Genomic DNA, 16,407 nt, shown 5'->3' on the forward strand with positions numbered 1-16,407 from the left:
AGCCTCACTCAGCAGCCTGACCTCAGGCCACCCCTAGGGATCTGCAACTCCAAGCCTTGCCCCATGAGGCATCCAGTGGGAGATGACCCGGCCCCGGCAGTGTGGCATGCTGGTGGGCCTGCCCCGTGTGGAGCAGCGGTGCCCCGGGGAACAGGCCATCTGCTGCCCAGCTTGATGTGGGGTTGGGTGAGGAGGGGATGGAAAAGGGAGGCTGCTCGGGGTAGGGGGGACTGGCCTCTGGCCTCCTTGCAATGCCACCAAGGGCATCCCACATGGCTCACCCACTCTGCTAAGCCCACACCACTGGAGGTGAGACCCTCCTTCCGCACCACCCTCACCTCTGCAGAGACCCCGCAGTCGGAGCTCTGGAGCTGGTCCCCGCTGCACCCCAGTGGCCTCACCTCGGCTCTCATCCACATAGATGATGTAGCGATCCCACCCGTCCTGCTGCTCCAGCATGTACGTCACCCAGCAGCCCTCTGAATCCCTCTCCTTGCAGGTCCTGCCCTTCACAGGGTTGTTTGACAGCTGCAGGTGCTGACACGCTGCGCTGCAGTTCTTCCCTAAAGGGCCTTTGTCAAACTTCAGGCACTCAGCACAGGAGCTGTGGGGAGCCAGGCGTGAGCGTGGGTGCCAGGGCATGAGCGTGGGTGCCAGGGTGTGAGCGTGGGTGCCAGGGCGTGCTGGGGCTCAGGCATCGGGGGCTTGGGCTTAGGTGTGTGTCCACCAGGTGGGGCAGGTGGGGTTGGGGTGTCCTCAGGCCAAGGAGGGGGCCCGAGTGGGGCAGATGCAGGGTGCAGTGGGTGAACTGAGAGCCTGATCCCAGGGCCCATGGCAGGTGTGCACAGGAGGGAGGGGGGCACAGGGGCGCAGCGGCCGCTGAGGGCTCCTCAGTCCAGATGCACCCGCAGAGAACCCCGTGGTGCAGAGGTGCTCACTGGGGTCCCTGAGTGAGCCCGGCTGCTGGGGAGGTGGCCGGAGAGCAGGGATCCCCGCCCACCCTGCCTGCTCCACCTGCACTCACATGTGCTTGCCGTAGGGCGAGGGGCAGCCGGGGCACTCCTGGCACAGAGGCGGCTGGTAATTGTCTTTGCACTCACACACGTTGCAGCGGCACCGGCCACGGCCGCTGCACTCGACGTGCTGTGGGTTCAGGCAGCCCTCGGTGGTCCTCTCGCACTGGCACGCCGAGCCATCGAAGCCCTGGAGGCAGCGGCACTCCCCGCAGGAGCAAAGGCCCCTCCCTGGAAGATGGGGGCCAGCACGGCTAAGCTCCTGCTTGGCCTGGGGACCGAGACCCTTCTGAAACCCCACTGCCATCGCTCCCTCCGGCCCACCTGCCTCCTCCAGCCTGGGGGATGTGCCTGAGCAAAAGGCACCAGGCCACTAGCCAGGCCTTCCTGCCCCGCCAGCCACGTGGCCACCTCCTGGCCAGTCTGGGCCTGCCCCTGCCCTGCTGTGAATGGGACCTCAGTAGGGCTGTGATCGTTCCTCCTATGGGCACCCCCTACAAGGACCCCTTGCCCTCATGGAGACAGAAACTGAGGCAGGGCAGGGTGCAGGGTCATCCAAGTTCCTGCTGACGCCCAGTGGCCGGGCGAGACTTGCGCTGTCTGTCCTCAGGATCCCCCCTTTCTGTTCCACTTGTTGTGTGTTCCAGAATGCACCCCCCAACGCCAAGTCTGTGCCGCAGGGCGGCTGTTGTCCAGCAGGGACCCACGGGCTCACCCGGGCCGCCGCAGACCTGGCCGTTGTAGCGCTCACAGTTGACGTTGTCACATTCGCAGTACTGCCCGTAGATCTGCTTGCCGGGGACGTCGCTGGTGTGGCACAGACGCTGCCCGCAGATGCAGTCCCCCAGCCCTGAGCAGATGACGGAGTTGTTGTCCTTCCGGCAGCTTCCTTCCAGCTCCTGGCTGCTCCGGCCCTGCGTCTGGCACTCCCAGGTTTTCCCAATGTAGCCAGTGTCACACCTGGGGACAGGAGGAGCTCCAAGGTCAGGCTCCCCCCATTGATGTGGGACGGCCGCCCCGTCCTCCAGGCCCCTTGCCCTTGGTGGAGAACACCCCTATGGCACACTGTCTGTGCTTTCCTCGAGGCCTACTGAGGACCTGCCATGTACTAAATGTGCTCAAAGCGTGCGGGGGCCCTGGGCTTCCTCCCCAGGATGTCCTGAGGGGAAAGCAGACACCTGGCCTCGGCCTGAGCATGCAGCAGCTCGGCAGGCTCACTGTGCAGCTGTGTTGCTGCCATGCACATGGCCTGTGCTGCGACACCGGTGCCCTGTGAGTGGCTGGTGTCTGCTCCTGCATGCCCCACATGGTGGCCAGCGGGGACTTGGCACTGCCACCTGCCACAGCCCCGCCCTCTCTCCAGCCAGCTGCCGCCTGCATTTGTGCACTGACCGGCCAGGTTGTGGGAGAACTCAGGGACAAGTGGTTTTGTCAGATGTGGAAGGTGGCACCAAGACGCAGGCAGACAGGAGCCCCTGAGGCATCCTCAAGGATGACCCTGCCATGGGCTCTCTTGCTCCCCAGCGGAGGAAGCCACAGGACCAAGTGTCTGAGTACCTCTGGCAGGGCACCCCGCGACACCTGCCAAGTGTTCTGACTGAGTCACCCCTACAGTCCCGTGAAGAGGCCGCCCCAGGACTGCACACCCAGGATAGTGGGCAGGGTGGGCAGTGAGGCACAGGGACAGCCAGAGACCACCAAGACCACAGAGACCATCACTGTCCTGAGAAATGGGAGGAGGCTGGGGGCAGCAGGGACCTGCAGGTGGGGAAGGGCACTGCCACCAGGGCGTGGACTGGCACAGCAGTCTGGAGAGGGGAGGAGGTGGCCAGAGCAAAGGGGGCAGAGCCCTGCGAGGTCAGCCCAGCAGCTCCGGCCAGGCAGGCAAGGAAAGGGGGAGAGCCATCCAGCCCCAGGGTAAGCTTCCTGGCTGAGTGCTGTGTGAACCTCCTCACTGGGTCCACCTGTCCCCAGCTTCTCCCTGAGGTGGGGTGCCCACGCCTGGCAGGGGGTGTGCACTCCCGAAGGGAGGCCTATGGGGCCCAGGCTGCCAGAAGCAGTCACCTGTCCCAGGAGGCTCTCTGGCCTCTCATGCCCCAGGGCTGCCAGCCTGATGGCCTTGGGTCCCCAAGGACAGAGAGAAGCCAGCTCTGAGGGTCAAGGAGGGTCGGGCAGAGAAAGTGACCCACTCAGGGCCATGGGCACGCCCAGTGGGTACTCCTTGTGCCCCTGACATGGGCCTCTATCCTCTGGTGAGGGGATCCTCCCGCCCACCAGTCCCCTGCCTTGGGTCCTCCATGGCCAGAGAGTGTAGAGTACAGGCTGGCATCACTGGTGCCCTGGCTCAGGAGCATGGGGGAAGGCTTGCCGAGGGGTTCTGGGTTCCAATCCCAAATCTCCCCACCTCCTGCAGAAGGGGGCCCCCAGGACGCCCGATCTGTGGAGTGGGGGAGGGGATGGAGCCACCTGCGCCCACCTCACCTGCAGACACCTGCCCTGTGGGGTGAGGACCAGGGCCCACCTCACCTGCAGACACCTGCCCTGTGGGGTGAGGACCAGGGCCCACCTCACCTGCAGACACCTGCCCTGTGGGGTGGGGCTGGGGGAGGCTTCACGGGGACCTGTGCCCGCCTCACCTGCAGATGCCACACTCCAAGAAGCCCTTGCCATGGCAGAAGCTGCGGTCCCTGCTCTGGTCCCGGCACCGGCACTCACACTGGGGAAGGACCCGTACGGCCACGGTGTCCGTGAAGCCCAGTGCCCGGATGACAAACGACTGCTCCTGGATACACTCCGTGGCCGTGACCTTCACCCGGAAGGTGACCTGCAGGGCAGTGCTGGGCTCAGGTGGGGACCTTCGGCGGCCAGGGTCACAGCCCGGCTTCCAACCCTCGCCTGCTGGCCTCTGCAGGGGTTGTGGGGGGTTCAGTGTGGGGACGAGGGGATGACTGGGAGCAGGGAAGAGCTGATGCTCAGATCCGAGAAGCCGAAGTCAGCTGGCAAGGAGGTGCTCTGCCCGCACTCCCGCTCTGACCAGCACCAGGATCTCCCAGGCCACACATCAGCAGAGACATGTGACACGCAGACAGCAAATCAAGATAAGCTGAGCACACTCCCACTCAGACCACCCAGCATGAGGGAATGTTCTGGTGAGAAGCCACAGGCAGGCCAGGCGCCGGAGCTCACGCCTGTAATCCCAGCACTGTTGTAGCCTAAGGCGGGCAGATCACCTGAGGTCAGGAGTTCGAGACCAGCCTGACCAACATGGCGAAAGTCTGTCTCTACTAAAAATACAAAAATTAGCTGGGCGTGGTGGCGTACGCCTATAGTCCCAGCTACTCGTGCGGCTGAGTCAGGAGAATCACTTGGATTGTAGTGAGCCGAGATGGCGCCACTGCACTCTAGCCTGGGCGACAGAGCGAGACTCCATCTCACAAAAAAAAAAAAAAAATCCATGGGCAACATTTAGGGAGAAACGTGTTTGAAGGAATTCCAAAGTCATATTAAAAAAGTGCAACGAAAGCAAGTGTCTTACTGAATATTAGTTCGCAGCTAGCAAAACAAAAACAAAAACAAAAAACAAATGATTGGATAATAAACTTCAACCTGAAAGATTGGGGAGGGAACTCAGTGTCCTAATCACCTGCGTGGCCCATGCCTTAATGTGTCTGTCAAAAAACAAAATGAAACACGCAGAATATCATGAGAACGAGCCCAACCCGGGTTTGCATTTGTGCCTGTTCTGTGCGTCCGGTGTCTGCCCCCAGGGCCTGCAGCCATCACTCCATCCCTCAGTCTACACTGGCCTGACCCAGGGATTTGGGGTTCCAGGTTGATGAGTAGGACTCTTGGGCCAAGGCGTGTGCGAAGCACCGTCTGGGCACCCTCTCGCTGACATTCATGACACCAGCTCCACAAGGAAAGTGTCTGGCCTCGGCAGAGAGGGGGTGAAGGAAAGAAACAGGGACCTGCCAGTGGATGCCGCCTGCCCCCAGACAGCATCTGATGCCTGTGTGCCCCTCCCTGCCCCCGTCAGAGTGCTGGGATGGGGACCTTGGCTCCTTCTGGCTCTCCCCAGAGCCCCTCAGCCTGCTGAGATGGGGACCCTGGCTCCTTGTGACTGTCCCCAGAGCCCCTCCGCGTGCTGGGATAGGGACTCTGGTGGCCAGGCTCACCGGGACATTGATCTGCACGCCGTCGCAGTCACCTCTGGACTGGTCCCTGAGGGTCACTCCATTGCTGCAGAAGGAGTCATAGGTGACTTTCAGGGTGTCGGGGAGGGCGTTGTGATCCAGGAAGACCCTGGAGGAGAGTTTCTGCGGGCAGAGAGCGGCCACTCTTAGGGGCGAGTCTTTCTGCTGTCCTGGGCCTGCCTGGCCCAGCGGTTTAGACCCGTCTCCACTTCTCCTCTCCCTGCAGGTGACCAGTGTCAGCTAATGACACAGAGGAGAGAACAGCAGGATGTGCCGAGGATGGCGGGGCTGCCAGGGCCACAGTCCTGACCCCAAGACAGCCCGACCACAGGGACCAGCATGGAGCCAGGGTGGGAGCCTCAGGGGTGGGAGCTTCTGCTGCTCCTCAGCCTTGAGTCCCCAGGACCTAGCACAGGGCAGGAGCTGGATAAATTGTTCAAGCAATGAGAGAGACGGAGAGAAACAGAGAGGCAGAGACGGACAGAGATGAGCAGAGCCAGAGACAGAGATAGAGAGATGCAGAAAAACAGAGAGAGGCAGAGACAGAGATAGACAGAGATGGGGCAGAGACAGAGAAAGACAGACAGAGACGAAGACTGAGAGACAGAAGGAAATAGAGAGGAGGCAGAGGTTCAGGTTCATAGGGGCATCAGGTTCATAATGGCCAGGGCGGTGGTGTCACCTGCGTCCTCTGTATAAGGACAGAAATACCTCGGGCAGTGGCTGGCACCCAGGAGGGTCTGCTCTGGGGCTCACAGGAGGCTACAAGAAGCAAATGGCACCTCCTCCACAGGCCTTCAGTTTAATTCAATGATCCAGCGTTTGTCAGAGGCGCTAACGTGTTGGGCTCCCTCAAGCCAGCAGGACCTTTGGCCTAGAAGGATCCAGTCCAGAATTCTGAGAACATCTCTCAGCGGGGGGTGGATTTCCAGAGCAGTCTGGGACCTCTGGTGCTTGGGGCCCTGAGCGGTGCCTAGTGTGCACTTGTGCCTACCTATGCCCACCAGGGCCCCGGGATTCCCCAGGGAGCAGCCCAGGGTGCAGCTGGGCCATGCACCAGGAAGAAATTCAGTGGGTGAGGGCTTCTCTGGGGCTTGCCCAGGACAGGTGTACAGAGCAAGAGGAATTCCACCCCCCAGGGTGTCTTCCCAGGGCCCAAGTCCACCGTGGGGGTTTCCTGTGGCCTCCTCCCGCCCCAGGTGCACTGTCTACCACCAGAGCTGTCCACCCCCCTTCCCCATAGAGACCCACAGAGAAGAGTCTGGCATGAAGAGGGCCTGAGCTTGGGTTTCAAGGAGCATCGCCCACAATATCAACGAGAGAGGACACGGAGCTCCCCATGGAACTGCCAGGCCAGGGTGTCCTGGAGGCTGCAGCCAGCCCACAGGGCAGTGGCTCTCCTCCCAGACCACCCTCCTGCTGACCTGCAGCAGGAGCTGACCTGCAGTGGGGAGATTGCTGGCCACCGCATGGGTCCCAGCTGAGCGGTGTGGGAGACTCACATTGTAAGCGTTCTTAATGAGCTGGACCACATTGCTGGAGTCGTCAGACAGCTCCCCCACCGCTGACTTCGGGATGATCTCAGTGAGTTTCTGTTGGGCAAGAAGACCAGACACGGCATGGCTAGGACCTGTGCCATGGCATCTTCATGCACTGGGCTCACCCCAGGGGCTTCTGCACCTGCAAAATGGCTGGGACGGTCCTCAATGCAGTTTCTCACTTGGTCCCCAGAGTATGTGGTCAGCGATGTGTGGTAAGAGGTTCTTGGGGGTAAAAAGCCCTGAGCTGCCTGCGGCCATGCTTGGAATCCCAGCACTCGGGAGGCCTATGTGGGAAGATCTCTTCCTGCTCCAACTCCAGAGCCCGGGGAACCTATGGCAGGAACCACTGGTCTCACTGTGGTCCCCAACACACCACGAGGTTGAGCTTGTAGCTGGGATACAGACCTGATGATGGACCCCTGTAGCTCAGCAACGTGCACTTTACAAAAGAGGCGGCCCCGGGCATGTTTCTTCCCCAAACCCCGAGTGCGTCTCCTCAGCCTAAGCAGCAGGGCAGGGGCTGTGAGGCTGCCCAGCTGGGCAGAGCCCCGGGCGGGGGGAAGAGGGTGCCCTGGTTTCCTGTGTGCCATTTTGAAGAAGATGGTGGTGATGGCCTTGGAATGGCCAGCAGGTCGGTCACTGTCCAGATGAGGATAATCAGGCCCTTTAGGGCGGCTGCTCTGTGAATTCCCTGAGCGGGTGAGCTCAGTACCCACGATGCTCTGCCGACCGGGCACCACTGCCCCTTTCACAGATGAGGAAACTGAGGGCTTGCAGTAAGGAAGGGCCTGGGGTGTCCTGTGGTAAGTAACAGAGCTGGGTGTGAGGTGAGCCGCCCAGGGCCCTGTCCACCCTGAAGAACTGGGCACGTGGCTGTGTAAAGTTCAATGACAACCATCTCGTTCCTCCAACTCCACCCTGAAGAACTGGGCACATGGCTGCATAAAGTACGATGACAACCACCTCCTTCCTCCAGCTCAGTCCTTCTGTCCCTGTGGCCTCGGGGCCACACACCGTGCAGGCTGCCATGGGCGGAGGCTCCTTTCAGGAGGGTGTGCGGCGTTTCCGTCCTTCTAGCCTGGCTGGTGCCGACAGGCCAGAACAACACTCATAGGCAGAGGGGGCTGCAGGGTGCCACCCTGACCACCGGATCATCATCTCCCTGTTTGGTCCTTCCTCTGTTCCACACTGTGTAGTGCTGTTGGATCCAACTGCTGCTCTCCTCAGAGACACATGGAGGGAGGGGGAGGCCCTCTGCTCCATGGGCTGAGGGCTGAGGGTCCCTGATGATGGGAGTCAGACCGTGCTTTCCTCCCAGAGGCCATGGCCTCCACATCGGTGCAGTGGAGATGAGCTCCCTGGCCTGGGGGGTTGGGGAAGTCAGGCCTGGTTCTAACTGCACTTTCCATGCCCAAAGCATAGGTCACAGTTGTGCGAGGAGGGTTGTCCTTCTCCAGGTGGGGTGGACAGACAGGAGGCTATGTCCTTCTCGGGTGGGACAGATCGGGCTCTGCAGACCAGGGGGCTGTGTCCTGCTCCAGGTAGGATGGGCGTGGCTGTTTCAAAGCCAGTGCTGAATCCCAGGGCTCCATTCGTTTGGTTTGGTTCCTGCCATTTGAGGCATTTATGGAAGGCTTTTCTCCGCCAACACGTGGCAGAAGGGTGTGTTCTCCGTGTGCACAAGCGGTGGTTTCCCTCAGGAGGTGGCCTGGTTTCTCTCCTGTGCACCTTTGACCTTTAGTGACTTGTCTGTATCCTCCCACCTCGGGCAGCGGCTGGCACCCAGGAGGGTTTGCTTTGCAATAAACCGTAACTGTGAGTTTACTGGTTTCTGAGCTCTGCAAGTCCTTCCAGCAAATCACTGATCCTGAGGGTGGTCTTGGGAACCCCGACAGCACCTGAGCGACTTGAACGCACGAACCTGCTCAGGCCAGGCTGAACACATGGCACGAGCGGTGGAAATTCAGGATGAACGTATTTCATTGGGAGCCTCTGCTTCTAGGAGCAGAGCTGGTTATCGGCTGTGCTTCCTTTGTAAAACTCATCCCACTCCATGCTCCAAGCTTGTGAACATTTTTGTGTAATTTTATCTTCGTGGAGAGTGTTGATATTCAAATGTATGTGAGCATAAAATAAGCATGTTTCCATAAAATAAAGAATTGTGCTATATTCCAGAAAAGAACAGAAAATATCACCAATGCCAAGACACGCTGTTAACACAGCTGAGTTTCAGGGACAGGGAGGAATTCCTCCTCCTATCGACACGCAGGTGTCCTGTCCTGGACAGGAAGCCTCAGGCTCCTCACCCACGGGCATCTGTGACCCGGGCCGGCTGGCCCTCGCGTGCCCAGCATGTGGGGGTGGCACTCAGACCTGCAGTGGCGCTGGGTCTGGCCTGCGGCTGAAACGTGCCCCTGCCCGAGAGATGCTCAGGACCCAACAGCACTCACCTCGTAGGTCTTCACCATCTTCCTGGTCACCGCGAAGATGGGCTGGATGTTGTTCTCGGCCAGCTTGTGCGCCAGCTGGCCCACCGATGGGTAGTCCTGGAGAAAGGAGGTCCTGCTCAGCTGGCCCCGAGTCTGAGACAAGCCTTCCAGGTGCCCACCCCTGTCTGCCCCACTCAGCCTTAGCCCTGCCTGTGCTTCGGACCCTCTCGGGGGAAGGCTGGAGAGGCAGAGGCTGCCGCGCAGGAGTGCAGTGCAGACAGCCGCCATGGCCTCTGGGCAGCGTGTGCATAGACCTGGGCTTTCAGAGTCCAGGCATGAGCAGTATTTGAGGCGTCTCACCGTAGGACTGGGAATGTCCACGGGGCAGAATCCCAGCCTGCCCCACACGGTGGACCTGCTTTCGCACTGAGGGGCGCTTAGTTTCAGCAGAGGCCATGAGGGTCAGGTGCCGCTCTCCCTACCCAAATTCCAGGACCCGACGGCCGTCCCTCCCCTGTCTGTGGCTCCAGCAGAGGACCTGAGTTTTGCATCTCTAAAGTCCTTTGCCGCCCCCAGAGCCTATGATGTCAGGCTGCAAGAGCATTGCACCATGGTCAGCGAGGACAAGCCCCTGTGACCGGTGGTGGCCTCTGGGCCCACGGCTGATCCCAGCCAGGGGTCCTGGCCCCTCCGAGCCATTGAGATGCCTCTGCAGAGAGAGGCTCGTCCTAACCCTGTGCATCCTGGGTCCCTTCTTGTCTCTGTCCCTCCCCACATTTTCCTCATGGTCCCTGCAGTCCTTCACCCAGCTCAGGCGCTGGGGGCAGGGAGGGTCCACACTGGAGGAGGCGGACTCAGGGGCAGCAGGGAAACCACAGAGGAGGCCAGGAGGAGGAGGAGGCGGATGCTCTGGGATGGGACCCTGGCCAGCAGCGGGGACAACAGGGCGCGGCTGTAGCCTGGGGGTGGTTACTGTACCTCCACAGCCGCTGACAGCCCAGGTGCAGGGGCAGTGGGGCTGGAGACCAACAGGGCCTGGGAGTGCCACAAGGGCGAGGCCGGGGCTCAGACTGGCTGCCCCCACCAACCCCACCCTCCCCTGGCCTGAGGCTAGTCCTGGGAGACCCCACACTGCCACTTGGGGCTTCCAGAAGTTTCCTCAGGAATCTGCTCCTTGGGTTGGAAGGAGGCTCTGTAAGGTGGAGACCCCGCCTCGTTCCCTCCATCAGTGGTGTCCTGCCAGGCGGTGCCCAGGTGGTGCCTGGGGTGGGCACTTACGAACTCGTTGCTCCTCTTGTACATGTTGTCCTCCAGGTGACAGCGGCCATCATTGGGGGTCAGGATGGCACCCAGCTTCCCGTCGCCCGCGAAGTGGAAGCCGTCATCAGTGGCGAACACCAGCAGCCGTGTGACGTTGCGCCAGCCGATTTCCTCCTGAGAGGAAAGCGTGGAGGGCGGGGTTACCTGCCTGGGTTTCCCAAACCTGGCCCTCTGGAGCAGAGGAGACAACGCAGAGCTGGTGGGGTAGCCCGGAGGCTGGCGCTGGTGCCCCTTTCCCTTGGGTCTCAGGGACCCAGCCATGTTCCCCCAGATGCCACGCCCAGGAGGAGACAACGGCCCTCAAACACCCCCTGCGTGTGTGAGGCGCAGGGAGCGCAGGCACGCGTGGAAAGGCAAGGAGAGACACATGGTTGTGGTCCCTGCACTTCAGAGCTGGGAACAAACCCTCAGGAAACCATCCCCAAGGGGGAAAACCCTCGTAGACACGTGAACCACATGCAGAACCAGCGCAAGCAACACAGAGGAAGATGAGCCCGAGGGGGCCCGGCAGGCCTTGAGCCCACCATGGACAGCCTCTGGCAGGCGCGTCTGTGGGCTGTGCATGTCCTAGGCCGTGACCTGACACCCGTGAGCAGTGTGTCTACGCTGGGCCTGCAGGGAAGCTGGAGAGCTAAGGTGGGTTGTGAGGCGAGGACGGGGCGCAGCCTCAACACAGCCGAGGGACTGTGGCTGCTCCGTTAGGCTCACAGTCACAGACGGGGTGGGCAGGACGTGGAGAGAGACATGCACTGGGCAGCCGGGGCCCACCCAGCCTGGAGGGAGGAGGGCAGTTCCACCCCAGGAACCACGGGACCAGCTGCCTAGCGGCCCTGTTCTACCCTTGGCCACTCGCAAAATGTTTAGGCTTCAAAAGATTTGCCCAGGGTTACAAATTTAATTCACAGCAAACAATGAAATCTGCGCATGGTTTTCAAGCCCCCGTGGCCACTCCCGTCCTCCTGCCCTTTCCTGCATGGGCAGCAGCAGGGTGAGGGGCTGCCCTCCCCAGGCCCAGGCTGGAGTCCCTTAGATGACCTGCCAGCCAGGGTACCCCACTGCTCCCCCACAGTGCCTGACAGAGCCCCCAACACTGGGGGAAGCCAGGGACCCAAGCAGGGGCAGTGGCCTCACCGGACAGGCGGCGACCTGCATCATGGCGTCCAGCCCACCCTCAGGTGCATCCAGGTTTCCTGAAATCAGCTGCTTCCCGACCTCCTCTGAAACTGGTTGGAGTTGCTGGTCAACTTCAGCACGTGCCTGAAGGCAAACGGGGCCTGGCACTCTTTCTCCTTGTCAGGACACGGGTTTCGCAGCTTATCAGGGTGTGTGTTCACGAATGGCAGCACGGTCTTGTCTACGAAGGACCCGAAGCCTGCAGGGCACATGGAGGGGCTGGGGAGGCGGCAGGCTGGCCCCAGGTAGGAGGGCCAGCTTCAAAGGGGCACGAGGGCGAGCCTGTTTCCTCTGTCCTAGCAGGGAAGGGGAGAAAGCAAGATGGCACATGTGGAGTGTGTGTGAGCATGTGTGTTATGCAAGCGTGCATGTGAATGTCTGTGGGTATGTGCAATCATGTACATGTGTGAGCACAAGTGTATGCATGTGTGTTCCTGCATGTATGTGTGTGACCAGGTATAAGTGTGGGCATGTGGACATGTGCGTATGCATATCTGTGCGTGTGCAGCCATCTGCATATGTGAACATGAGTGTGTACATGTGTAGCACAACTGTGTGTGCACATATTACTGTATGCATGTGAGCATGTTCAGGTGTGGACACACCTGGTTCACATAGGTGACCAGGTACATATGTGGACATGTGTGTTTGCATATGATTTGTACATGTGAGTGAAGACATACATGGGTGATCAGGAGTACGCATGTGAGCATGTCTGTGTGTGCATGTGTGTGCACATGCAAGTGTGTGAGCATGCATATTTGCATGTGTGAGTGTGCATTTGTACGTGAGCATACGTTCGCGTGTGTAAGCATGCAATGGCGTGTAATCATACATTCCTGTGTACGCATACATTCACATGTGAGAGCATGCATTTGTGTGAGCATGCATTTGTGTGAGCATGCATTCACATGTGTGAGCATCCATTTGTGCGTGTGAGGATACATTCATGTGCGAGTGTGCATTTGCATGTGTGGGCGTGCATTTGCGTGTTTGAGCATGCGTTTGTGTGTGCATTCACATGCGTGAGCATGCATTTGCAAGTGTGAACATGCATTTGTGTGAGCGTGCATTTGTGTGTGTGCATTGCATGTGTGAGCATGCAGTCACGTGCGAGCGTGCATTTGTGTGTGAGCATGCATTTGCGTGTGTGCATGTGTGTGTGTGTAAGTATGCGTGTGTGCATCCCTGCATGTAGGGAAGTTGGCAGAGTGCTGATGGGAGGAGCCATGCCTGGCGGGGAAGACATGTGCTGTGACTGACACACACGTGTGCTGGACACTTGCTCTGTGGCGAGGCAGTGCTGGTGGAGAGCGGAGCCCTTGGCCCAGCAGAGCTTGCTGTGTGGTTTCTTCAGTGGTGCTGTTGCTGTACCATCTATGTGCGTTATGGTCTTTAATGTCTAATAATTGGCACTGTCAGACTTTTGTCTTTTAAACATACCAAGAAATAAATAAAGGAAGTAGAAGGTGGAAGGGGAAGTGGAGGACTGGACGATGTCTACAAGTCTTGGGGAGCCAGGGACTGGGTGTGGCCCCTGGCAGGGAGGAAGGCCGACTGCAGCTCTGTGGATGCCCTGGGGGGACCTGCATCTGGGGCCCCCCGATCTGCCCTGGGGACCTGTGCATGAAGAGGTGTGTGGGCCACAGGCAGGAGTGGCCAGGGTCTAGGAAAGGACTGGGTCTCATCCTGCAGCGCCTGGGCCTCACCAATGCGGCCGGACTCGGTGATCTCGTTGAGGGCCTGGAGCAGGTCGCCACCCAGCTTCTTGACATTCCTGAGGTCGTCGAGCATGGAGTAGGAGAGGTCCATCAGGTAGTACAGGTCGATGGGGTAGCCCTTGGCCCGCCGGAAGGTCACGGTGAACTCTGCTGCCTGGCCTGCCGGTAGGGACAGAACACCATGAGCCACACCTCACGTCTCACACAGGGTGTCTGGGGACATGTGGCCCCAAGTGGGCTGTGAACTGGCGCCCTCTTCTCCAGCCCCTAAATCCTCCTGACCGCTCCTCTCCCCACCTGGCAGGAGAGCTGAGGACCAGACACAGGACACCCAGGCAGGCTGGAGTTTCAGAGGAAGGACATGACTCTAGGACGCAGGCATGTGCCACGCAGTGACACTGAAACCCTTGCCTGGGCTGCATAGAGTTGACGCCAGTGACATCGGGGACACCGTTCATTGAGAGTGCCAGTGGCTCACCTGGGCTTACACGTAACCCGGCCCCATGCCGGCAGTCCCACGGGCACCCTCATCAGCAGCCACGTAGACAGCCATCACACAAACCTGGCACTTTCCAGCAAGGCCCACGCAGGCTGTCCCCAGGATGGCCCTTTCTCCATCCCAGCCCTGGACTTCCACTCGCCTGCATCTCAGTCACACCTGCGGTTGTGTTTACGTGTCACCGCAACCAGCCTGTGTCCCTGCCTCCCAGAACCGTGCCTGGCACAAGTCAGCTTTCCATAAACACACATCACGTTAATAATTGAGCAAGGAGGGAGGGTGACCAGACCAGTCCCCTCTGTCCAACCCTCCAGCCTTCAGCCCTGGGACAAGTGCAGAGCCTACCCCATCCCCAACATACCTGCTACCACACCCTGAGAGAAAGGGTATGTGTGCCCCCCCACACACAAACACACACACACCCCTACACATAAATACACCACATGCACACACAGTCACACATGGCATACACACCCACATACATGCACACAGACAATACACACAAATATACCTCATGCACACACAGTCACACATAGCACACACACACACACACATAGCACCCGCACACAACAAACACACCACAAATATGCATACATACACCACAAATACCAAACACCACACATGCACACATACACACACCCCACACACTCATACACAACACCAGACACATAGCACACATACTACATGTACGTGCTCATATACACAAATACACCACATGCACACACACGCATTCACACACACATACACCAAACACACACACATGCACTCACACACACATGCATGCCACACATACACACACCACACACAGGCACTCACACACACATGCACTCACACCCATACACACATGCCACACATATACACACACACTCCACTCAGAATGCTAAACACATACACACAACACACACCATTCATATACACACATCACACACACACATGCACTCACACACATACACACACACACACCCACATTCACACCCGGCGATCCTGGCCCTGGCCCTGGCCCTGGCCCTGCTGTGCCTTTTAGCCCTCAGAGGCTTCACTTGGCCTCTGGGCCAAGGACCAGCAAACACTTTCTGTGAAGGGCCACACAGTAAATGTGTTCAGCTTCAGGGGCCTTGCGGCGTCTGCAGCAACATGGAGGAGGCAGCCAAGACCATGCGCCCACGAGCGTTGTGGCTGCTGCAGTCAAAGGGCACAGACATAGGCCTTTGGTGGCTGACCAAGGGGCCCCGTCCCTTCCCTTTCAGAGTGCCAGGCTCAGCGAAGGGCCAGCGGGCTGTGGGTTAGGGCCGGGACCCCGTGAGAGGACGTTCCCCTACCAGATCCTACCACCTTGCTCTGGGAGCCTGTGGCCCTGGGGTGCTGTAGGATCTCTCCCTGGTGCTCACCTGAGCTTGCCTACGCTCACCTGTGCCCACCTGAGCTCACCTGTGCCCCCCCAGAGGCGACAGCATTTGCCCCCTGCACAGTGGAGATGCATGCCAGGCCACGGTCAGCCACTCCCTGACCCTTCCCCATGGCACAAGGATGCCCCCGTTCAGGCGCACCCCCACCCTCCAGGACGATCCTTCCTGACACCTCCAGCACCACAGAGCTGCACAAACTCTGGCCACAGGCAACACCTCTGCCAGCCTGTTTCCTCACTGTGAAGTGGGACATGGGGAAAATACATCAGAGCTGCCTCCAGGGGCCACAGGGCCAGGCCCTCGAGTTTGAGGTCAGAGGTGGAGGTTCCAGGGCGAAGAGGCTTGTGCCTGCTCACGGGGCAATGAGGGGCTGGCCTGATCCCCCCACCAAGGTGGGGTTTTGTCCACTGCTGCCCCCAGGGACACCTGGCCCCTGCTCGCGTAGGACCTCCCCACTGGTTTGGCCCCGTCCCTCACTGTCTCCCAGGCACCTCTCGCCCGGCTGCTGCTGGCTCTCACCTGGCCACCTGCACCCTGGGCCACTCTGCCCCAAGGCTAACTCAGTGGCTGCTGACCTGGGCTTCCCCTGAGGGCAGAGCTCTGAGTTTCAGCCTGTCCAACACCAGTTGGTTCCTCTAAAGTCACCCCGGCTCCGTCTGCACCCCCTCCCTGGGAGATGGCTTCCCCTTCCTTCCCTGGCCTCACTGTTGCCTGGGAGGTCACAGGTCGGTGGCCACACCAGGCCTTCTTCTCCCGTCTGCTGCACCACCACACACCCGCCTTCCTGGAGCAAGGAGGGCACTCCTCTCCCCTTCCCCTTTCCTCCTTCCTTCCTTTTAATTTTGAGACACAGTCTCGCCCTGTCGCCCAGGCTAAAGTGCAGTAGCACAATCTTGGCTCACTGCAACCTCTGCCTCCCGGGTTCAAGTGATTCTCCTGCCAGCTGAGATTACAAGTGCGCATCACCATGCCCGGCTCATCTTTTTTTTTTTTTTGTATTTTTAGTAGATGGGGTTTCACCATGTTGGCCAGACTGGTCTTGAACACCCAACCTCAAATGATCCGCTGCCTTGGCCTCCCAAAGTGCTGGAATTGCAGATGTGAGCCACTGA

The 16,407-nt window shown here is 59.7% G+C and overlaps 1 protein-coding gene across 1 annotated transcript in view; it reads right to left on the reverse strand.

Annotated features, from left to right (window-relative positions):
- Positions 1-16,407, reverse strand: part of ITGB2 (integrin subunit beta 2) — a 32,386-nt gene that overhangs the window by 2,410 nt on the left and 13,569 nt on the right. Inside the window, 11 exon segments of the mRNA XM_033233722.1 lie at positions 402-604; positions 1,025-1,244; positions 1,729-1,973; positions 3,650-3,837; positions 5,189-5,329; positions 6,709-6,798; positions 9,198-9,293; positions 10,455-10,610; positions 11,628-11,713; positions 11,716-11,868; positions 13,379-13,549. Of these exon segments, the coding sequence (XP_033089613.1) occupies positions 402-604; positions 1,025-1,244; positions 1,729-1,973; positions 3,650-3,837; positions 5,189-5,329; positions 6,709-6,798; positions 9,198-9,293; positions 10,455-10,610; positions 11,628-11,713; positions 11,716-11,868; positions 13,379-13,549 (1,749 nt within the window).

The sequence above is a fragment of the Trachypithecus francoisi genome, unplaced genomic scaffold (genome assembly GCF_009764315.1).
Source record: "Trachypithecus francoisi isolate TF-2019V2 unplaced genomic scaffold, Tfra_2.0 Contig00090, whole genome shotgun sequence".
Taxonomy (NCBI): Eukaryota; Metazoa; Chordata; class Mammalia; order Primates; family Cercopithecidae; genus Trachypithecus; species Trachypithecus francoisi.